Raw genomic sequence first — 24,522 nt, forward strand, 5'->3', positions numbered from 1 at the left:
CCTCCCAACTTCTGCAGGATGGATTAATGAACAGAGTTATAATTTCCTTTGGGATCCATAAAGTTGATCTTATCTTCAACCTCTGCCTTGATCATGAGTGCCATCTGCACCAAGAGTTGGACATACATTTAATGAACACTCAAGGGCTTATGTTACTAAGATGAGCTTGATAACTCAATGGGTGTGAAGGTTATAGAAGTAAAATTACTGCAGGTAGCATTCACAACAGGAAGGCTTGCATATCTTCAAAAAGTAAGCCCAATAAATGCAAAACATGGTCCAATGACACAAAAAAAATATCAAAAAGCTGCCTGCCAAATTTAATAGCAGTCAGTCACATGTTGGTGCCATAAAGGGGAAAGTAATAATCTGAAATTATGTGTGCATATAAAAGCATAAAATTCATACCATTTAGCAATGTAACCATCAAAGTTCAAAGAAGAATTTGCTCTGAGTGTGATGATGGAGACGTGTAGAGAAGGCCAGATGGAGTTGCATTTGTTTGTGGACTTAAACAAGAGAAGAGTTGTGGTATCGTATGAGAATGTGTGTGGCAGAGAAGTAAATGAGGGAGGTGCAGGATGTATCCAGGGACAGTCACCCCCTGAGCCTGGTCAGCTTCAGGTTTCTTACTGTCATCAAAATCCCTGAAGAAGGTTATTTTCTGACCACTGTTGACACTGTGCCTGCTCAAAGAATGGATCAGATTAAAATCTTATTCACATGAAACACCTTGAAGTGACCAATGTTGTAACTGACATTTGGGGGGCAAAAAACAACAACAAAAATTCAAATCAATCCATTGTCCAATCACATCTGACCTCTTCTATGAGTGTTGTTGCTATTTGGTAGAACACATGGTTGAGCAGATATGAAGATAAATTAGATTTTGAATATTGACAAATATACACTGACAGACTGTGTTACACAATAGTTATCTGCACACACAGAATAGAATAGAATAGAATAGAATAGAATAGAATAGAATAGAATGGAATAGAATAGAATAGAATAGAGCCATTGATGTCGTTGTACATACAGTGAGGAAAATAAGTATTTGAACACCTACCAACCAGCAAGAGTTCTGTCTCACACAGACCTGTTAATTTTTCTTTAAGAAGCCCTCTTATTCTGCACTCTTTACCTGTATTAATTGCACCTGTTTGAACTTGTTACCTGTATAAAAGACACCTGTTCCCACACTCAATCAATCACACTCCAACCTGTCCACCATAGCCAAGACCAAAGAGCTGTTATGACCAAGACCAAAGAACAAAGTGGAAGAAACACAAGATGACTGTCAATCTCCCTCGGTCTGGGATTCCATGCAAGATCTCACTTTGTGGGGTAAGGATGATTCTGAGAAACCTCAGAACTACACAGGAGGACCTGGTCAATGACGTGAAGAGAGCTGGGACCACAGTCACAAAGATTACATTAGTAACACATGATGCTGTCATGGTTTAAAATCTTGCAGGGCAGCAAGGTCCCCCTGCTCAAGCCAGCACATGTCCAGGCCCGTTTGAAGTTCACCAGTGACCATCTGGATGATCCAGAGGAGGCATGGGAGAAGGTCATGTGGTCAGATGAGACCAGAATAGAGCTTTTTGGAATCAACTCCACTTACCATGTTTAGAGGATGAGAACAACCCCAAGAAAACCATCCCAACCGTGAAGCATGGGGGGTGGAAACATCATACTCTGGGGGTGCTCTTCTGCAAAGGGGACAGGACGACTGCACCGTATTGAAGGGAGGATGGATGGGGTCATGTATTGCGAGATTTTGGCAAACAACCTCCTTCCCTCAGTAAGAGCATTGAAGATGGGTCATGGCTGGGTCTTCCAGCATGACAATGACCCCAAACACACAGCCAGGGCAACTAAGGAGGGGCTCCATAAGAAGCATTTCAAGGTCCTGGAGTGGCCTGGCCAGTCTCCAGACCTGAACTCAATAGAAAATCTTTGGAGGTAGCTGAAACTCCAAACCTGAAAGATCTAGAGAAGATCTGTATGGAGGAGTGGACCAAAATCCCTGCTGCAGTGTGTGAAAACCTGGTGAAAAACTACAGGAAACATTTGACCTCTGTAAATGCAAACAAAGGCTACTGTACCAAATATTAACATTGATTTTCACAGGTGAACAAATACTTATTTGCAGCAGTAACATACAAATAAATTATTAAAAAAATCATACATTGTGATTTCTGGATTTTGTTTTTTTTTTTTTTTTTTTTTTAGATTATGTGTCTCACAGTGGACATGCTCCATGATTTCTAAGTGGGAGAACTTGCAAAACCGCAGGGTGTTCAAATACTTATTTTCCTCACTGTATGTACACACAGTGAAATTTCTCCTTTGCAGTTAACCCGTCCTAATTACACTTAGACACAATCCAACTACAACCCCTGGCAAAAATTATGGAATCACCGGCCTTGGAGGATGTTCATTCAGTTGTTTAATTTTGTAGAAAAAAAAGCAGATCACAGACATGACACAAAACTAAAGTCATTTCAAATGGCAACTTTCTGGCTTTAAGAAACACTATAAGAAATCAGGAAAAAAAAATTGTGGCAGTCAGTAACGGTTACTTTTTTAGACCAAGCAGAGGGAAAAAATATGGAATCATGAAAAACGAACGCTCCAACACATCACTAGTATTTTGTTGTACCACCTCTGGCTTTTATAACAGCTTGCAGTCTCTGAAGCATGGACTTAATGAGTGACAAACAGTACTCTTCATCAATCTGGCTCCAACTTTCTCTGATTGCTGTTGCCAGATCAGCTTTGCAGGTTGGAGCCTTGTCATGGACCATTTTCTTCAACTTCCACCAAAGATTTTCAATTGGATTAAGATCCGGACTATTTGCAGGCCATGACATTGACCCTATGTGTCTTTTTGCAAGGAATGTTTTCACAGTTTTTGCTCTATGGCAAGATGCATTATCATCTTGAAAAATGATTTCATCATCCCCAAACATCCTTTCAATTGATGGGATAAGAAAAGTGTCCAAAATAGCAACGTAAACCTGTGCATTTATTGATGATGTAATGACAGCCATCTCCCCAGTGCCTTTACCTGACATGCAGCCCCATATCATCAATGACTGTGGAAATTTACATGTTCTCTTCAGGCAGTCATCTTTATAAATCTCATTGGAACGGCACCAAACAAAAGTTCCAGCATCATCACCTTGCCCAATAGAGATTCGAGATTCATCACGGAATATGACTTTCATCCAGTCATCCACAGTCCACGATTGCTTTTCCTTAGCCCATTGTAACCTTGTTTTTTTCAGTTTAGGTGTTAATGATGGCTTTCGTTTAGCTTTTCTGTATGTAAATCCCATTTCCTTTAGGCGGTTTCTTACAGTTCGGTCACAGACGTTGACTCCAGTTTCCTCCCATTCATTCCTCATTTGTTTTGTTGTGCATTTTCAATTTTTGAGACATATTGCTTTAGGTTTTCTGTCTTGACGCTTTGATGTCTTCCTTGGTCTACCAGTATGTTTGCCTTTAACAACCTTCCCATGTTGTTTGTATTTGGTCCAGAGTTTAGACACAGCTGACTGTGAACAACCAACATCTTTTGCAACATTGCATGATGATTTACCCTCTTTTAAGAGTTTGATAATCCTCTCCTTTGTTTCAATTGACATCTCTTGTGTTGGAGCCATGATTCATGTCAGTCCACTTGGTGCAACAGCTCTCCAAGGTGTGATCACTCCTTTTTAGATGCAGACTAACAAGCAGATCTGATTTTATGCAGGTGTTAGTTTTGGGGATAAAAATTTACAGGGTGATTCCATAATTTATTCCTAAGAATTGAATGAGTCCATATTTTTTTTTTCCCTCTGCTTGGTCTAAAAAAGTAACCGTTACTGACTGCCACAATTTTTTTTTCTTGATTTCTTATAGTGTTTCTTAAAGCCAGAAAGTTGCCATTTGAAATGAGTTTAGTTTTGTGTCATGTCTGTGATGTGCTTTTTTCTACAAAATTAAACAACTGAATGAACATCCTCCGAGGCCGGTGATTCCATAATTATTGCCAGGGGTTGTACTAGGAGCAGTGAGCAGCCACAGTCTGGCACCCGGGGACCAACTCCAGATATACAGACGCTGCCTTGGTCAGGGGCAGAGAAAGGAGCAGACCCTAAATAAGCATGCATGTGTTGGGAGGAGCGACTGTGGTTCGTTGGATGCACTGAAAAAGTTAAAGTTAAAGTTAGTCCTTGTGCTGGTGTCGACGACCAAACGGTCCCCCTAAAAATCTAAAAACCTTGTTTCTGCCTCAAACTGCTTCCAGTCATTATCTATGTCAGCGACAGATATCTGAAGCTTTTGTACAACAATCATTTAAGATAAGATAAGCAAAGCCTTTATTCATCCAATGGGGGAAATTTCAGTGTCACATCGCAGCATAGAACAGTAGGAGTAGACAGAAAGGCATGCAATAAAACAAGTATCTCTTGAAAAACAAGAACTAAAAAAAAATTTCCACATAAATTCAGCATTATTTTATAATAAAAGGCATCAGAAGCAGTCAGAGCGCCGCGGCTACACAAGCTGCTAGCTGATACATTCACGGCGCATCGGACATTTCAGAGCATCACAGAATTTTGCCTTGTTTCTGCTTAAAACTGACTTTAGAATGATTTAAGAGGTTTTACCTTTATCATCTGATGGTTAATAATCCCATTAATCCATTTAATTTCTTTGACTCGTCTCAGACGTGCTGCTGTGGTCCCAAATGACGCACACACAGATGCAAAAGGCGGATCGATTTTTAGGGGCGGACCGTTCGGTCTGCTACACCAGTAAAGTTGGCATGACAACACTGTCGCCCATGTGACTCTGCGAATCAGACCCACATCTTACGGCTTCATTGTTACGAGTCACACGAGCCTTGCGGAGCCTCGGGAGGCGACCCACAAAGAGGGATAGAACCCTGTGTTTTTGTTTTTTAACTATGAAAAATATTGTAAGATTCTATTCATGCTTTGTGTGTCAGTAGAAAGCAGTGTCTGTGACACACATTGGAGTAACGCCATAGAAAATGCCATTGTAGTACTCTGTAACCTTTGACTGCAGTATACTGGTACAAAAATCCCACTTGCAGGTTTTGAAAGTTGTCCACGTATTGAAATTGGGTGACTGCCAAACATAAACTTATCTGACATACATCTGTTGTTGTTTGAGTGACTCTTTTTTGACCACAGAATAATATTTGCTCAGTTATGAAGAAACCAAGCTTGATCGTCTGAGCTACGTACTGCTATCTCAGTTTTGTGTTTTCATTTTCTCTCTCTGTCTCTGTATCATGCTTTGGGTCTGAGTTGGTTATGACTTCTAACTTTCTAGTATTATGTTCCCTTACCCCCAAACTCAAATAACTTCATGCATATTATACAAAATATGTTGGACCATAACAGAATCCTGCAAGAAGAAATGTGGTGTTGCAAGGTTTTGTTTTTGTTTTTTTGTAATGGGGAGGGGGTTAACAGTTTTATAAACCCAAGGAGTCTGAGTTTTTGTTAAATTACAACCCGCCATGTTGGCCTTAAGTCACGGTGTACATCTAAAATAAGCGATGTGCAAAGCTGTCTAAAGGTCATTATGTCTAGACTCTAAAGGTTGTTGAAGGGATCGAGCTTTGGGTCACTGCAGTGGTTGCTGGGATTGTACTGGTTGGTGCCCTCTGCAGCCTAGTAGGAGCAGTGCATGTATCTGTCATTTAAAACTACACCCGTGATTAATATAGTCTGTTTACATACTACATACAGAATAATAATTTACAGTGTTTCTGGTGGGTTTTTTTAAAAATAAATTGTTGTGGATACTGGATATTGAAATAAAGTAACATAGTCATGACCAGTGATGCCGGTAACGCGTTACTTAGTAACGCGTTACTCTAATCTGACCACTTTTTTTAGTAATGAGTAATCTAACGCGTTAATCTTTCCAAATCAGTAATCAGATTAAAGTTACTTCTCCAAGTCACTGTGCGTTACTATTATTTTTGCATTGTGGGTCGATAGCAGCATTAAACTTGGTCTGTGGGCAGGGGGGTCAGGGTTCAACTGAATTGCCCACTATAAGCGAGCTGTGAGCTTTTCATCCGCGGTTTTCTGCAGCAGCTACGACTCGTCCTCATCTCTTAAAGCACGGTGACAACAGCACACCTGCACTGAGTTTTACAAAGACATTTTTGTGCTTTTTTTCTCCTTTATTTAGAATTCTGAGCTGAGCCGCTCTGTATCTGCTCCCTAAAAACAGATGATCCTCCGCGACGCGTCAACTAACACTATTTTCCACTCAAATGCACCTAAACTCGCTTTCTGAGGACCACATGATGTGAAAATGCAATAAAACTTTCTTACCTGTAAATCTGGTCATGTTTTCTGCATAAATAAATGTTATCCATTCTTTGTGCTCAAACGCCAAAGCAGGGGCGAATCCAGATGGAATGGGGGCAAGGATGTACGCCCCCACAGCACCCCTAGATTAAAGGTCCAGTTTTGAAGGCTTTTTTTTACTACAACTATTAATACTACTTATAATAATAATAATTTTGACAAGTAAAATGTTTAGAGAGAATTTAAATGTTAGAAAAATGTTAGAAAGAATTTAATAGTTACATTTATAACAATGACAATGTAGGTTAGAAATTGCAAGTTTTACTGTCACAGTGCTGTCAACAGTTAAATATGAGGTCAAGAAAGAGGTCTTTATTTTACTTTTTATAAAACAAGTATTTATTTTCATTGAAGTCAAGAAAGGGTGACTATAAAGTGAGTTTTGGCAAAACAGGTATCATTGTCATGTTGAGGTGGCAGAGGGTTGTTGTCAACACCCGGGGAAAGTAACTAAAAAAGTAACTAGTAATCTAACTTAGTTCATTTTACAATTGAGTAATCAGTTAAGTAACTAAGTTACCGTATTTTCTGGACTATAAGTCGCACCAGCCACTTTCTCCATTATAAAAAAAAAAAAACATAAATAAGTTACACTGGACTATAGGTCCCATGGACATACAGGTATGTTAACTTAACATGAAAAGTTCAGATGATAATATTGTGACGGCTACCGTTTTTGGATGCATATTTCACCAGTTGTAACTTGTAATCTGCAGAGTATGATTTTCTTTTTGGTGGCATTTTTTCGGGCCTTCTCTGTTGTGTTGTTAAGTTATCAGTAACGTTGAAATTTTTATTTTTCTATGGTAGTCAGAAGTCGCAGGAACAGTCACACAAGCCTCGAGCGCCCTCTTGTGAGCTGCATTTTACCTACGGATATGTTTGTATTTTGCGGACCACATTGCAAGCCGAACCATGCAGCACCTACCTGCGCAGCTCATGACCACCCAGTGGTGTCGATCCAGCTCCTTCCAAGTGCAGACGCTAATCCTCCGCTGTCGCTCAGTGCTCCCATGCAGCTCTCAGCGTCAACTCTGCTCACACCGATATCCAAGGGTTGAAGCTGTTCTCTTTGCCATGCCGGAATAACAGCAAGCACCGTGTTCGTCAGCTTCACACGCTGTGGGTGAGGTGAGGAATACGCGTCCAACGTTCTGTTCTCTGATTGGTTATCGCGACCAGCGTGACCTATAGGACAGCTGCCATACTACAGTGCCCATGATGCATTGCATTTCCTTTTCCGGTGGCCATTTTAAAACATAGATCGACTCTGTCACGTAAAATTGTTTTGTTACAGTAAATTAATTGAGATCCTACCGGTATATTTTTCATTTATAAGTCGCACCGGAGTATAGGTCGCACCCCGGCCAAAACATGTAAAAAAGTGCGACTTATAGTCCGGAAAATACGGTACTTTTTCAAGGAGTAAGCAGTAATCAGTAATTGAATTACTTTTTCAAAGTAACTGTGGCAACACTGGTCATGACTTCTTCACCTTAAAACTGAGCAGTTGCCCAGATGAAAAGGAACATTGCGTACACATGTGCTTCTTCCAAGCTGTTATTCTTCTCACACAAAATAAAGAACAGGTAATCTTACATTTGACCCAATGGCCTTGGCCTTCACTCAAAGGACTGACCTCTGGCTGACCTTGCTGGGCAATTCCAGAATCCACCCCCATATGTGTTTTAAGATCAATGCATTTCAAAGTGAAAAACTTGACTTTTGACCCAATGACCTTCATCCAATGATTGACCTTTGTCAAATCAGACTTCACTTGGAAAACTCTAGGACCCACGTACATATGTGTTACAATTTTGGTGGAAATCAGAATCAGAAATCATGATTTTGCCATTTGGGCCCAATGACTCTGATCTTTGCCAAAACAAACCCTTTAAGGGTCATTCTGGGATTGACTATCTTCCACATATCGATTTAGTACAAACTGGCCAAAGTACCTGGGAGGACTTGGGGAACAAACAGAGAATTAAACAAAACATTTTGACCTGTGACCAAAATGACCTACCCCCCGGTCCTGGACACCAGCATGGACTCCCTAAATTTCGTGTATATTTGTATTGTCAACTGTGTCGGTAGCGTGGCCCAAGCAGAGGGTCACACCTTTGAGTCTGGTCTGCTTGAGGTTTCTTCCTCAAATCATCAGGGAGTTTTTCCTTACCACTGTAAATTTATATATATATATATATAAGGCATGATGTGCACTTGAGCTATTGTTGGATACAGTACTGCCCCATTGAAATTTTTTGGACTGTCTAATCCACCACCATGCATTTTATACAATGATTTATTACAAGCGCTCAGTTATTTCCTCGTGTAAAGCAACAGAGCTATTTATTTATTTAGAATTCTGTCATGGATTACCATATTTTGGCTGTGGTTTCTTATCTGTCTGTTAGTCCCCCGTCCTTATTCCCTTTGAAGATCTTGCCCATCATCTACTCCTCCTGCTTCTCCTTTCATCCCTCTTCACTGGCTCCTCTTTCGCCTCCACCTCCAGACCACTTTTCCCGTCTGTCCTGCCAGTCCTGCGGCTTTGTGGCCAGCCTCTGAAGCTGATGCCATGTATGGTGGCTCTGTGTAAAGCTGAAAAATGGCCCCATTTGTGGCCATGACATCACCTTTAATCTACCCACATGATTATCCCCCTACCTGATTCCAAGCTGCTTCTTGTGAGCTAAAACTGCAGATGAAATGAATAAGTCTCTCAAACCCTTGCATTTCTTTCTTTCCAGGTTGATCCGCGCCACAAAACCTTCTGAAAACACAGTTATCCTTGCCGTCGTGCCACAAACGTAAGCTTGATTTTGACCTGTTGGAACTATGGATGTAACACCTTAGTTCAATCAAAATTCCATTTAGTATCCATTCACTGTGCAGTGCACCTTTTTACATTTACTGTGAATATGTTTGGGGTTTCATTTTAAATGTTCCCAATGACAAACAAGCTCATGTCAAGCTGCATGTAACTTCAGCCACACATACTCCTAATTTCCATCATGCATCTGATATCATTATTTCCTGCAACAAACCCAGCCATGTCCAGCAGGTGGCAGACAGGTAAATGGCATGTTACGTAAGCAAAACACATTTGCTTTTTGGATTGATCTCATGCATCAACGTTAACCAAAGTTTAATCAGTTTGTTCTCACTGCATGCCATTTTCATTCAGACAATTACAAGATTAGAGAATTTATTGTGTTTGAGTTATTGTGTTAACAACTGGAGGGGATGTACTCATATATGTATGTGTATATATCTAGGCTTTTTCAAGAGGCTAGGACCTTGGCTACAAACCCAGGGTATTTCATGTTTGGTGTGGTCACCTTTATTACATTTGTTAATATACATTTAGGCAACACCTTTTTAAAAAGGTCATGGGTCAGGACATGTTGTGGCATGCTCACCTCGTCCACAATTTCTCGGATAGTCACACGACTGAAAAGCCACCGAAAGCTGTCTGAATCTTCCGAATGGTGCAAGAGCTGGGCATGTCAGGGCATGTCCTGTGAGGCTTCATCACAGAGGCGCTGTTGCTGTGCCATCAGCTTCGTGCCGATGAATTTGCCGCCGCTCTTTTCATGGCAAAATCTTCTTTCACAGTGGAATGTGCCGAAAAGGTGCTGATGTCCACCTCTTCCACAATTTCTCGGATAGTCACACGACGGTCCCACATCACCACAGTGTTCACTTTGGCAAGTGATGCGGTCATTTCAGCATGTTGATGCCGATCAGGGCGCACGCAGCACGCTCTCCATCGTTGTGCGGACGTCTTTAAACCGGTTGTACTGCTCCTTAATCTGTGTGATGCCCAGAGGATCGTCACCGAAAGCCATCTGAATAATCCGAATGGTTTGTGGCAAAATTTGATGCAGTCGCGCTGCTCCAGTCATTCCGCCATTTTCCTTGCAAAGAAAAAATGACGAGAGACTCCACCCATCCTCACACATAGGCTGCTTACAAGCAAATGACGCAACTGACAGGCGTGAAAAAACTCACGCATACGCACGAAGGTTCAAGGTTGGCTCAATGCAAGCACACGTGATTCAAATCCATCAGGTTTTTGAAAAAATAAAAAGGTCGGATACTTAACAGACCTCGTAAATACGAAAACTGAAAACTTTACTGTGCAAAAAAGAAGCCTGATGTTAACCTTGTCTAGAAGTGGCGTGAGCTTCTCTGGGCGCAGTAGCAACTCCAGATTACTTGGAGAAATGTGGCAGGGGTGGGGTTTGAACCAGGAACCTTCCACACTGAAACCATACGCACAAACCACTTTTCTACCACCTTTGCTAGAGCAGTGGTACATGATGTTGCATCTCAGTTGTTGGTATGTGTTGCAAACCTTATTGCACTGTGTAATGTGATTTAACATTTTATGGACATTAATAAGTAGTATGGTCACTTTCATTATAGTTAAATTATGATACACATCACACCAGTGATATGTGCTCACATCATATCAAATATGAAGGAAACCCGGGAGAGCTATAACATAAGTACAAACATCTATCCCAGTTTCAATCCAAATGCATGAGACCAGCCAGATCCAGTACTAATAATATTAAATCACATTCTAAAATCTAGTCTCTCATTCAGCTCAGGTCAGATCTAGGAGCATGTGCTGGTGCCACATCTTGTCAAGTCCACAATACCATGGAACCACCATTAGTCCTGGATGGCAACCACCAAGTTACACACCACTGATTGTTGCCCAGTAATTAATCGATCTGTGCAGCATCATCTTCATAACACCAACCAGCACAATATGACCATTTACGTACAATTCACAACTTTCAGTGTCAATGCTGTTACATGGGGGAGGTGATGGTCTAGTGGTTAAGGTGTTGGGCTTGAGTCCAGAAGATCATGGGTTCAAATCCCCGCCTGACTGGAAAATCACTAAGGGCCCTTGGGCAAGGCCTTTAATCCCCTATTGCTCCCGGTGTATAGTGAGCGCCTTGTATGGCAGCACCCTGACATCGGGGTGAATGTGAGGCATTATTGTAAAGCGCTTTGAGCGTCTGATACAGATGGAAAAGTGCTATATAAATGCAGTCCATTTACATCCCTAATAGAAATTCAGGTTTACAGGTGACTTGTCTCTGTGTTGTAAAGGATGTTTATGAATGTTGGTGATATATCGGGAGAATGATCAGCATGTTTCTGATCTGATCTGATTGTTTCTGATCTGACACTTCTGTAAATGTGTCGTGTACTGTACAGACCCCCTGACCAGGAGGAGCCATCTGTTCTTCCTCTCCTTTGCGCTGGATTTAGCAGAGTAAGTTAAAGGTGCTCTAACAGATTTTACACATTAATACATCAGTTAACAACAATTTTCTTTGTAAAAATGTAATGCTTTAATGGAGAGAATAATGCAATGCTCCCTCTGTGCTCTGAGCTTTTTCCTTTTTAAGATCTCTGCCTCCTCCTGTTGCTATTCACCTTTCCAGTTCTGTGTGTTGAAACACAGTAAATCCTACACAATGAGTAAATCCTAACTCATTTCGTTTTCCATCCCCCCCCACTCTCTCTCTGTAATATGACTTCACTCCGTTTGGCCTCCAAGAGATTTGTGGAGAACAGCAGTGCGTCTGCCTGCTATAATGAGCTCATACAGATTGAACACGGAGAGGTCCGCTGCCAGTTTAAACTCAGGTATAAAACCACTGTAAGACAAATCATATGCATCATAGTTATATTCTGTCCTTGAGTCATGAATTGCGTTATCTTTTTCTGCAGGGCTTGTAATTCTATCTTTACTGCTTTGGATCACTGTCAAGAAGCTGTAGAGATCACTAGCGAAGACCATATAATCCAGGTAGGGGAATTATATACACACATACAGATTGTTTCACCACAAAAAATTAAACTCTTTAAAACAGAGTTCTCATATAATCTGACATTTAAGGGGCCCTGAGCCAGTAGTTTACAGCCCGTGGCCTGCTGTCTTATCTATAACAAAGTATGGCTCGCGTGAAAACTCTTTGGTGCCACACAATGAAACCTCAGATGCCGACGGATCACCAGCAATCATGAGACACAGCCAGTGAACTGGATGAGACTGCTAGCGGAAATATTTTCTTCATTTGTAAAATTGGGCTGACATACAGTGCCCTCCAAAAGCATTGGACCCCTTGATATTTCACACAGTTTAATTTGTTTATACCATTTCAAATACAGAAAGTAAATCAGGCTTCTCAATATAAAAGTTTGTAAAATTATCTTCCTTAAACTAAAACTCAAAGCAAATCTCTACAACTTGATATAAATTAATTAAAAATATAAAAGCCAAGATGATGGGTTGCAAAAGTAATCAGCCCATTTACTTACTTACTTATACTTTATTGTCATTGTCATAGTAACAACAGTTATAAATAACAATGAAATTTCGATAGAGCCTCAAACAACGGCATAGTAGCTTATTCATGGGCAATAAATATGTTGTGAACCTTCATTATTAAATAAGCCACAGAAAAACAATAGCATCTTAGTGCACAGTAAAACAAAGTAAAATAAAATAAAATACGTATATGTGAGGGGGGTTACAGTAAGCAGGGATGTTAAAAAGTGTTGAGTGGTTGCTACAACAATGCAAAGACCAATTCACAGTTATTGTAGTGGTGGGATATGACGTGCAGTGATGGCGGGCGATGACAGAGAAGGGAGGGGAGGGAGAGACTGCAGGTTTAACAGCCTCACGGCCTGGGAATACAGACTGTGGGCTATTCTGGAGGTTCTAGCACGTATGGACCTGTATCTTCTCCCTGAAGGTAACAAATGAAATAAGTCATGTGTGTTTGGTATAATACCTTTTAATAATCAGTTTAATTGCCAGGTTTAGGGTTCTCTGGCTATGACTGGAGAAATTGTGCATAGTGCATGATTTTCTGAAAAAGAACTGAAAGTTCAGCTGCAATTTGCCGAAAGGTACATCTGAGATACAAGCCTAGATCTGATGTTTTGGTGAAAGAAAATCACAATTTTTCCCAATCACAACCACAGAAGCCTAGAACTTCTTCTGCACTCTTGCTAAAGTTATTTCAACTTAACTAGAGAAGTCTTGTGGCATTGACTAAGTTGTAAGGTGAAATAACAAAGTTGAAATAACTTTAAAAACTATGGAAATTGTTATATCACTTTTCCTTGTTGAGACAGCGGTTCATTTTTGTGAGTGTGGATTGTCTGGGTGTCTTGGTGGCTTTCCTCACTCTTCTCCTTCTTGCACAGTCACTCAGTTTTTAAGAACTGTCTACTCCACACAGATTTACCACAGAGTGTCATACTGTTTGTATTTCTACATAATTGATGTAAATAAAGTCCAAGACATATTCAGTGACTTGGAAATGTTCATGTATCCATCCCCTGACTTGTCTGAAGAAAACTGGCAATTAACCTGATTATTTACAGGTATTATACCAAACGGACCCATTATTTATACAAGCCATTATCTTGGCTTTTATATTTTTAATTAATTTATATCAAATTGTAGAGATTTGCTTTGAGTTTGAGTTTAAGGAAGACAAATTTAGAAATGTTTATATTGAGAAGTCTGATTTGCCTTTTGTATTTGAAAGGGCATAAGCAAATTAAAATGTGTGAAATACCAAGTGGCTGAATACTTCTGGAGGGCACCGTATCATAAGATGTGTGGTTCACAAATATGAATGAGGCTATTATCTTGTGTCCAGACAGAGTTTTAAGAGCTCTTTTTACAGAGCAGACGGAATTTGTGAAAGAGTACATGCCTTGGGTAGCTGGGCTTTATTTGGAAATGGCTCAGGAGTGGTTCAGCTAAAATAACTCAGTTGTTTAATAAAGGTATCTGTTTAGTTAAGGCGGTCTTCTCCCTTCTTTCACTAGGGGGCACCACAGCAGATCTGAGGTGAAACCACATGTTGACTGGCACAAGTTTTATGCTGGATGTCCTTGACACAACTCCACATTACATGGAGAATGACCACTGTTTCTGGACTAGAAACAAGCAGACTTAACCGCTTGGCCACCACCCCTGTTGTTTAATTAAAGTGGTTATTGTTCAAAATTCACTTTTTTCTAGCTTTTACATTAAAATGCAGCTATTTCAGGTTACACGTGTTTAAAATTGTGTAATTTTATAACTAATAATGTTGAAGCTCCCCAGCTGTAAACAAAATTAAGACCTGAAAGAGCACATTTTAGACTTCTGTGACATATGTCACAGAAATACGTGGACTCCCAGTTTTAAGATGACATGATCTGTAGGCGAGAGGCTGAGACACACCATCTCTGAAGGGAGAATGGAGTGTGGCAAGCAACAGGTCTACAGGCCTTTTTTAGATGGCTCAAAATGGGATGTTGTGAGGATACTTCACCTCAGTGTACAGGACATTTTTTGTCTAAAAATTTAAATATCTGTTTTTAAAACAGCAGATGACCTACACTGTATTACCTTGTACAAAAAGTGTATAATATGTGGGATCCTGAAAGACAATCAGTGCACAGGATCCAACCATACATACATTTTCTATACCCGCTTACTCCAATTATGGGTCATGGGGGGCTCACACATAGGACATGACGTGGGTACATCCTTTGAGCGCTTTGAGCGTCTGATGTAAATGGAAAAGCGCTATATAAAAAAATGCAGTCCACCCTGGACAGGAGGCCAGTGTGTCGCAGGGCCAGTGCACAGGATGCAGTATACAAATAATGAATGTTTATGAGTACAATAGTAAGAATATTTTCTTGGAAAACTTTCTTTCCATTGCACAAATGAAAACACTCATTATTTGTTTTGTATGACACCTAAATACAGCCAAATGATGCAATAGCATAGGCAAGACAAAGCCATGTTGTAGATAGTTTCCTCGTATCACAGATAAATTTTTACCAAATGGTAGTGGAGTTGTTCAGTTGGAGCAAAATGTAAAGAAGCAAAATGAATAGTAAATTGAATCAAATTGCATGAAATATGACAAATCATACACTGAGCTATATTTCTATACAATGGGACAAATAATCAATACCATGTGAGATACAATGCACAATCTATTTATGTGTTATATAAATGCCTGGGCCTGGGGTTGGGGCTCGCGCACGAGCGCCTGGTGGTCAGGCCTTAGCCCACAGGGCCCGACTGGGCTCAGCCCGAAAGAGCGATGTGGGCCCGCCCTCCTGTGGGTTCACCACCTGCAGAGGGGGCCATGGGGGTCGGGTGCAGAGAGGATTGGGTGGCAGTCAAGGGCGGGTGGTCCGGCGGCCTGGTCCACGCTCACAGCCCCTGGCTGTTGGGACATGGAATGTCACCTTGCTGGGGGGGAAGCAGCCTGAGCTTGTGCGGGAGGTTGAGGGATACCGACTAGAGATAATCGGGCTCACCTCCATGCACAGCTTGGGCTCTGGTGCCCAACTCCTGGAGAGGGGCTGGACGCTCCACTTTTCTGGTGTTGCCCACGGGGAGAGGTGGAGAGCTGAGGTAGCATTGCTTATTGCTCCCCAGCTCAGTCGCCATGTGTTGGAGTTCACTCCGGTGAATGAGAGGGTCGCATCCCTACACCTTTGGGTCGGGGACAGGTCTCTCACTGTTGTCTCGGCCTACGGGCTGAGCGGCAGTGCAGAGTAGCCGACCTTCTTGGAGTCCCTGGGAGGAGTACTAGATAGTGCTCCGACTGGGGACTCCATTTTTCTCCTGGGGGATTTCAATGTCCACGTGGGCGGCGACAGTGAGACCTGGAGGGGGGTGATTGGGAAGCACGGCCTCCCCGATCTGAACCCAAGTGGTGTTCAGTTGTTGGACTTCTGTGCTAGTCACAGTTTGTCCATCACGAACACCATGTTCGAGCACAAGGGTGTCCATAAGTGCATGTGGCACCAGGACACCCTGAGCCGGAGGTCGATGATCGACTTTGTAGTCATATCATTTGACCTTCGGCCACGTGTCTCGGACACTCGGGTGAAGAGAGGGGCTGAGCTGTCGACCGATCACCACCTGGTGGTAAGTTGGATCCGCTGGGAGGGGAGGAAGCCGGTCAGACCTAGCAGGCCCAAACGTATCGTGAGGGTCTGCTGGGAACGACTGGCGGAACCCTGTGTCAGCGAGGTCTTCAACTCCCACCTCCGGGAGAGCTTCTCCCAGATACTGGGGGAGGTTGGAGACATGGAGTCCAAGTGGACCATGTTCTCCACCTCCATTGTCAATGTGACCGCTCGTAGCTATGGTCACAAGGTCTCTGGTGCCTGTCGCAACAGCAATCCCCAACGCCGGAAGTAAGGGATGTCATCAAGCTGAAGAAGGAGTCCTACTTGTCTTTGTTCGTAGGTGGGACCCCGGAGGCAGCTGACAGGTACCTGCAGTCCAAGCGTGCTGCAGCCCGTGCAGTCGCAGAGGCAAAAACTTGGGTCTGGCAGGAGATCGGGGAGGCCATGGAGGAGGACTATCGGTCGGCCTTGAAGAAATTCTGGCAAACCGTCCGACGCCTCAGGAGGCGGAAGCAGCTCTCCACCGACACTGTCTATGGTACGAGTGGGGAGGTGTTGACCCTGACTGGGGAACTTGTCGGGCGGTGGAAGGAATACTTCGAGTATCTCCTCAATCCCATCGTCACGTCTTCCGAAGAGGAAGCAGAGACTGGGGACTCAGAGGCAGACTCACCCATCACCCAGGCCGAAGTCACCGAGGTGGTTAGAAAGCTCCTCGGTGGCAAGGCTCCTGGGGTGGGTGAAGTCCTGAGTACCTTAAGTCTCTGGATGTTGTGGGACTGTCTTGGTTGACACGCCTCTGCAACATCGCGTGGCGGTCGGGGACAGTGCCTCTGGATTGGCAGACTGAGGTGGTAGTCCCTGTGTTTAAGAAGAGGGACCAGAGGGTATGTTCCAACTACAGGGGGATCACACTCCTCAGCCTCCCTGGTATGGTCTATTCCAGAGTACTGGAGAGGAGAATTCACCCGATAGTCAAACCTCGGATTCAGGAGGAGCAGTGTGGTTTTTGTCCTGGTCGCAGCACACTGGACCAGCTCTACACGCTCCATCGGGTGCTCGAGGGTTCATGGGAGTTCGCCAAACCAGTCCACATGTGCTTTGTGGATCTGGAGAAGGCGTTTGACCGTTTCCCTTGGGGCACCCTGTGGGGGGTGCTCCGGGAGTACGGGGTCCGAGGTCCTTTGCTAAGGGCTATCCGGTCCCTGTATGACCGCAGCAGGAGCTTGGTTTGCATTGCCGGTAGTAAGTCAAACCTGTTTCCAGTGCATGTTGGCCTCCTCCAGGGATGCCCTTTGTCACCGGTTCTGTTCATTATCTTTTTGGACAGAGTTTCTAGGCGCAGCCAGGGTGCAGAGGGGGTCCGGTTTGGGAACCACAGAATCTGATCTCTGCTGTTTGTGAACGATGTGGTTCTGTTGGCTTCATCAAATTAGGACCTCAAGCATGCACTGGGGTGGTTTGCATCTGAGTGTGAAGCGTCCTGGATGAAATCCAAATCCAAGGCCATGGTTCTCGACCAGAAAAAGGTGCCTTGCCCTCTTCAGGTTGATGGAGTGTCCTTGCCTCAAGTGGAGGAGTTTAAGTATCTCGGGGTCTTGTTCACGAGCGAGGGACGGATGGAGCATGAGATCGACAGACGGATTGGTGCAGCATCTGCAGTGATGCAGTCGTTGTATTGAACTGTTATGGTGAACAGAGAGCTGAGTAGGGGGCAAAGCTCTCGATTTACCGATCAATCTACGTTCCGACCCTCACCTATGGCCATGAGATTTGGCTCATGACCAAAAGAACGAGATCGCGAGTGCAAGCAGCCGAGATGAGTTTCCTCCGCAGGGTGGCTGGGCGCTCCCTTAGAGATAGGGTGAGGAGGTCTCTCGGCTGGCTTGGGAATGCCTCGGGGTTCTCCCGGAGGAGCTGGGGGAGGTGTGTGTGGATCGGGAGGTCTGGACGGCTTTGCTTGAGCTGCTGCCCCCGCGACCCAACTCCGGATAAAGTGGAAGAAAATGGATGGATGGATGTTTGTGCAAAAGGAAATGGGGGTCAAAGTTTTTGTCAGCACTGATAGTGGCTCTTTGATGGTCGGGCATAAAATGGGCTTTCACTAAAATGAAAAAGTAAGTCCTGTGTAGGGCCTGAAGCCCACTGGTGCCAGTGTTTATCCCTGGATTTCGTCATGTGAAGTGGATTACAGTTTATTGCTCCCCTTGGTCAAGACATCATCCCATCATATGCTATTTCCCAGCTTGGGCCAGTACCCATGTACACTTGGGTAGACTAAGTCAATGGAGATGAAGGATACAGACAGTATATAATATACAAGGTCTGTGATAAAAGTAACGGACCTTATTATTTTTTTCAAAAACCATATGGATTTGAATCACATGTGATTACATCAGACATGCTTGAACCCTCGTGGGCATGCGAGAGTTTTTTCACGCCTGTCGGTTACGTCATTCGCCTGTGGGCAGTCTTTGAGTGAGGAGTCGCCCACCCTCTCGTCGTTTTTTCATTGTTTAGGAATGGCTCAGAGACTGCTGCTTTGTTTGATAAAAATTTTTTCAAAAACTGTAAGGCACAAATGAGTGGACACCATTCGATAAATTCAGCTGGTTTTTGGTAACAAATTTAATGGCTGATGAGAGATTTTGGTCTGGTAGTGTCACTTTAAGGATGGCCCATGGCGCCTGACAGCGATCTGCGCTTCGAGGCGGCAGCGTCTCACCGTTTCAAGTTGAAAACTTCCCCATTTCAGGCTCTGTTGACCCAGTAAGTCGTCAGAGAACAGAGAACTTTCAGAAGAAGTCGGCATGAGGAGTTTATTTGGACATTCCATTGTTAACGGACATTTTGTAATGAAAGAATGTGCAGGCAGAGTCGCATGTCAGGCCGGACCCGACCGCGGGGGGTCGCGACAGGAAAAACACCTCCGTTGGAAAACGTAACGGGCAAGTTGGAACATGCCCAAGCTGTTAAACAATTTCTCAGTTACTCACTTGTTGAAAGCCATCAAAAGCCGCCTGAATTTTACAAATGGTTTTCAACACGGAGGTGTTTTTCCTGTCGCGGTGCACACAGATTTGCCGAGTCGTCACGGAAACGACTCGGCGAATTTGCGCACACGTCTTTCATTACAAAATGTTCTTAAACAGTGGAATGTCCTCATAAAGTCCTCATGCCGGCCTCTTCTGAATCTTCTCTGTTCTCTCACGACGTCCTGGGTGAATTAAGCCTTAAATTAGAATGTTTTCAGGTCGAAACAGGCCGACGTCGGTGCCTGGAAGCGCTGCGCGACGTCCTGCTCCGTGGGAAGTCCTTACAGCGACAGAAACACCCCATAATCTCTCATCAGCCGTTAAACTTTTCACCAAAACCATCTTAATTTCTCAAATAGTGTCCACTCGGATATCCCTCACAGGTCCAGAAAAAATGTTGATAAAGCAACGCGCGCCGTCCACAGCGGCTATTCAGACAAAGAGATTCCGACGGGCGGGATGGAGCACTCCTCACTCAAGGCCTGCCCACAGGCGAATGACGTCACAGACACGCGTGAAAAAACTCACGCATGCGCACGAGGGTTCAAGCTTGTCTGACGTAAAAACATATGAATCAAATTCATTTATTGTTTGAAAAAATAAAAAGGACCGCTTTTTTCATCACAGACCTCGTATATTGGTATTCCAACTTCTGTCTCAATGAGCTATCTTCTCTGCAGCTTTTACTTAAAAGTTGTAAAAGAATATATCACTGCTGCTTCTACTGCAGGAGTTCCTGCTGCATTATCCATCTCTGCTGTAAATGCATATCATTTGTAAATTTTATGTCAGTCATGGTAAAATCCATCAATTACATCAAATTGAAGGGTTTGCAGCATCACCGGGTTTGTGATTTTATTCAGCAAAAGTTGGCCAGAATAAGTTACTGTTGTATACTTATTGTTTTGTTGAATAATTTTCCTTTGAATGCTGAAGTAACCTTTTGTGAGAGGATGAAACTTGTCAAGTGGCTCTTGGGTAATCAGAGTTTGAGACCGCCGCTTTAAAGGCAAAAACTGAACCTATGTCACCATCTTCGTGGTGTTGTTTAGTATGTGAACCCAGCATTTGAGCAAATGATGGGCTACCACAAAGGGGAGCTGATAGGGAAGGAACTGACTGAACTCCCAAAGAGTGAGAGGAACAGAGCCGACCTGCTAGACACCATCAACACCTGTATCAAAAAAGGAAAGGTCAGTCCCACATCCATCCAGTCACCCGTCCATGTACAGTATGAACAGAGCAATGAGTTATAGCCTGATTGTTGTGTTCTTATTGAAGGAATGGCAAGGTGTTTACTATGCCAGAAAGAAATCAGGAGACAGTATACAGCAGCATGTGAAGATAATGCCTGTCGTAGGTCAAGGGGGGTAAGACATTTCGAAATAACTGGAGTTTTTCACAAAAATCAGGCCTACAAGATCCAGGACACACTGACAGGTTCTCCTTTTGTGACTAACAGGAAGATTCGACATTTTGTAGCCATCAAGAGACTGCACATTGACAACAACAATCAGGTGAGTCGAGCTAAAGATGAACCTGTCATGGTATAGAGCCAACTGAATGACTTATTTTGATTGTCGGGTTAGAAAGGCTTTATCGGTTATATAGTCCGGGACAGAGTATGTGCTGTATGGGACATAATGGACAAACAGGACATCAGTGCCAAAGCAAAATTGCTGGTGACTGTAAACACTGCCATTAAACACCAATTAGGTTTCCAAGACATGTAATACAACTCTAGACTCTGATCCACTGGGTGGTCACACTTGGGATTAGCAATGAAAATTTAGAAATGGTTGATGTAGTGATCTGGTAGTTTCTTGTGGGACATAAGCTGTGTCATATACTATGTTGTCAGTGTGGAACTTGTTGCCAGTTCCCTGGTAACAAAGCTACGTTTACAAATACGAGGTCTGTGATTAAAGAATCGTACCTTTTTATTTTTTTTAAAAAACATATGGATTTGAATCACGTGTGATTGCGTCAGGCAAGCTTGAACCCTCGTGCGCATGCGTGAGTTTTTCCACGCCTGTCGGTGACGTCATTCGCCTTGCGGGAGGAGTGCTCCACCCCCTTCGTCGGAGTTCTTTTTGTGCGGAAAATGGCGGAACGATTGGAGCAATGCTATTGCATTAAATTCTGCCAGAAACTTGGCGACAGCCAAGTGGAAACGATTCGAAAAATACAGACGGCTTTCGGGGATGAAGCCATGAGCACCACACGGATTAAGGAGTGGTACATCCGGTTTAAAGACGGACGCGTAACGGTGGAGAGCGAGCCGCGCTCCGGCCAACCATCGACGTCCCGAAATGAGGAGATCATTTCCAAAGTGAATGCTGTGGTGATGCAGGACCATCGAGTGACCATATGAGAAAATGCGGAGGAAGTGGACATAAGTATTTTTTCGGCACATTCCATTATTAGAGAAGATTTGGACATGAAGCGAGTGGCTGCAAAGTTCGTGCCGAGGTTTCTGACGGCGGAGCAAAAGCACCTCTGTGTGGAAGTCTCACAGGACATGTTGGACTCCATTCACACTGATCCCAGTTTTATGGACACCATTATAACCGGTGATGAGTCCTGGGTGTACGGGTACGACCCGGAAACCAAGTTCCAGTCGTCACAGTGGAAGCATTCCACATCGCCACGACCGAAGAAGGCGCGCCAAGTGCGCAGCAACGTGAAGGTTATGCTGACTATTTTTTTTTACTCCCGTGGTGTGGTACACCACGAGTACGCACCACAGGGTCAAACAGTAACGAAGGAGTATTACAGAGATGTCCTCCGTCGCCTCTGTGATGCTGTAAGGCGCAAGAGACGGGAATTGTGGGCCACAGGAAATTGGTGCCTCCACCACGACAATGCTCCAGCTCATTCCTCCAATTTAATTCAGACTTTTTTGTCTCAAAACCAAACTCCTGTGGTTCCACAGGCTCCATACTCTCCTGACATGGCCCCTTGCGACTTCTGGCTGTTCCCAAAAATCAAAACACCATTAAAAGGAACGCGTTTTGAGACGAGAGAGGACATCATGGCTGCAACGACGGCGCCATCCCGAAAGAGGCGTTTTTGGAATGCTTCCAACAGTGGTGACACCGCTGGGAGAAGTGTGTGGAGTCCCAAGGAGACTACTTCGAGGGTGATTAGGTTTCCAACGCTCCAGGTAAGCCAGTTTTTTTTTCCCAGCTAAAGGTCCGATACTTTTCTCACAGACCTCGTACATGCACGTCACCAAAACCATATTGGGTTTTGGAACTTATGTTTAACAGCACAATTGCATACTAGGAGTTGAAGCAGGATGCAGGTTTGCAATGAGTTTGAGCCCATTTGAAGCCAGCCTTGTGCACTTTTTTGTAATTAATCATGTTTGGGAATCTTTCTTGTGAATCTTATTTGAGAGCATCAACAAACAAATTAAATAGCCATCTGGATTAGAGCATTTGTTGGGACCTTAAAATCTGCTCTCATAACCACAGGGAGCCAGTGAATGGAGGCCAACATGGATAATTCCTTGTTCTAATTAAATGCCGGCAAGTCAAAAGGCAAAATTGGATAAAAAAAAAAAAAACAGGGTTTCACCCCAGTGACCGTGTAAAATTAACATCATAAAGTCTCTGTCTGGCAGGACAAATAATCATCTCAGTCTTTTTAGACTTCCAAAGTAAAAAAAAAAAAAAGTTAGCTGACATCGATCTTTTCTCTTCAGCCAAACAAGTCTCTAGTTTTCAATGCATCCATTTCAAAATGAGCAAATATTTGCACAAAAACAATAAAGTTTATCAGTTTGAACATTAAATATATTGTCTTTGTGGTGTATTCAACTGAATATAGATTGAAGAGGATTTGCAAATCATTGTATTCTGTCTTTACATTTTACACAACGTCCCAACTTCACTGGAATTGGGGTTAGATGGAATCCAATCCAATGAGTCAGGTTTTTTTGCTTGTTTTTTGTTGTTGTTGTTTTTTTTTTTTGAGTGATATATTTATTGATTCACTTCAATTATGGGCAGGATTTCCAACTCATAAATATATGTTGTCCAAACTAAATTAAATTAAATTATCTTGCATAGATGCACTTTACTTGAGTTGGGACTACATATGTTTATTAGCTGGAAATCCTGCTCATAATGAATTGATTTCATCCAATGAATCAGTTTTTGAGTGAAGTGTTTAAATGACAAAAGCTGCTAAGAAATAAGTCCCTTCAGCTTCTCCTTTGTTTCACTCCGGGTCACCACAGCAGATCTGAGGTGGATCTGCATGTTGATTTAGCACGTTTTACACTGGATCCCCTTCTTGATGCAACTCCGTATTACATAGAGAACGGACAGGGGTGGGTTTGAACCTGGAACCTTCTGCATATTTCTTATTGTTACATGGGAAACAAGGTACCAGTAGATTCAGTAGATTCTCACAAATCCAACAAGACCAAGCATTCATGATATGCACACTGTTAAGGCTATGAAATTGGGCTATTGGGGGTGTTCACAATAATAGTAGTGTGGCATTCAGTCAGTGAGTTCGTCAATTTTGTGGAACAAACAGGTGTGAATCAGGTGTCCCCTATTTAAGGATGAAGCCAGCACCTGTTGAACATGCTTTTCTCTTTGAAAGCCTGAGGAAAATGGAACGTTCAAGACATTGTTCAGAAGAACAGCGTAATTTGATTAAAAAGTTGATTGGAGAGGGAAAAACATATACGCAGGTGCAAAAAATTATAAGCTGTTCATCTACAATGATCTCCAATGCTTTAAAATGGACAAAAAAAACAAAAAACAAAGAGACGCGTGGAAGTAAATGGAAAACAACCATCAAAATGGATAGAAGAATAACCAGAATGGCAAAGGCTCACCCATTGATCAGCTCCAGGATGATCAAAGACAGTCTGGAGTTACCTGTAAGTGCTGTGACAGTTAGAAGACGCCTGTGTGAAGCTAATTTATGTGCAAGAATCCCCCACAAAGTCCCTCAGTTAAATAAAAGACATGTGCAGAAGAGGTTACAATTTGCCAAAGAACACATCAACTGGCCTAAAGAGAAATGGAGGAATATTTTGTGGACTGATGAGAGTAAAATTGTTCTTTTTG

General features: G+C 43.0%; 1 protein-coding gene across 1 annotated transcript in view; it reads left to right on the forward strand.

Annotated features, from left to right (window-relative positions):
- Positions 1-24,522, forward strand: part of pde8b (phosphodiesterase 8B) — a 155,077-nt gene that overhangs the window by 80,834 nt on the left and 49,721 nt on the right. The window contains 7 exon segments of the mRNA XM_034192259.1: positions 9,167-9,226; positions 11,658-11,715; positions 12,004-12,092; positions 12,177-12,255; positions 20,482-20,622; positions 20,711-20,799; positions 20,892-20,946. Of these exon segments, the coding sequence (XP_034048150.1) occupies positions 9,167-9,226; positions 11,658-11,715; positions 12,004-12,092; positions 12,177-12,255; positions 20,482-20,622; positions 20,711-20,799; positions 20,892-20,946 (571 nt within the window).

This window comes from Thalassophryne amazonica, chromosome 17 (genome assembly GCF_902500255.1).
Source record: "Thalassophryne amazonica chromosome 17, fThaAma1.1, whole genome shotgun sequence".
Taxonomy (NCBI): Eukaryota; Metazoa; Chordata; class Actinopteri; order Batrachoidiformes; family Batrachoididae; genus Thalassophryne; species Thalassophryne amazonica.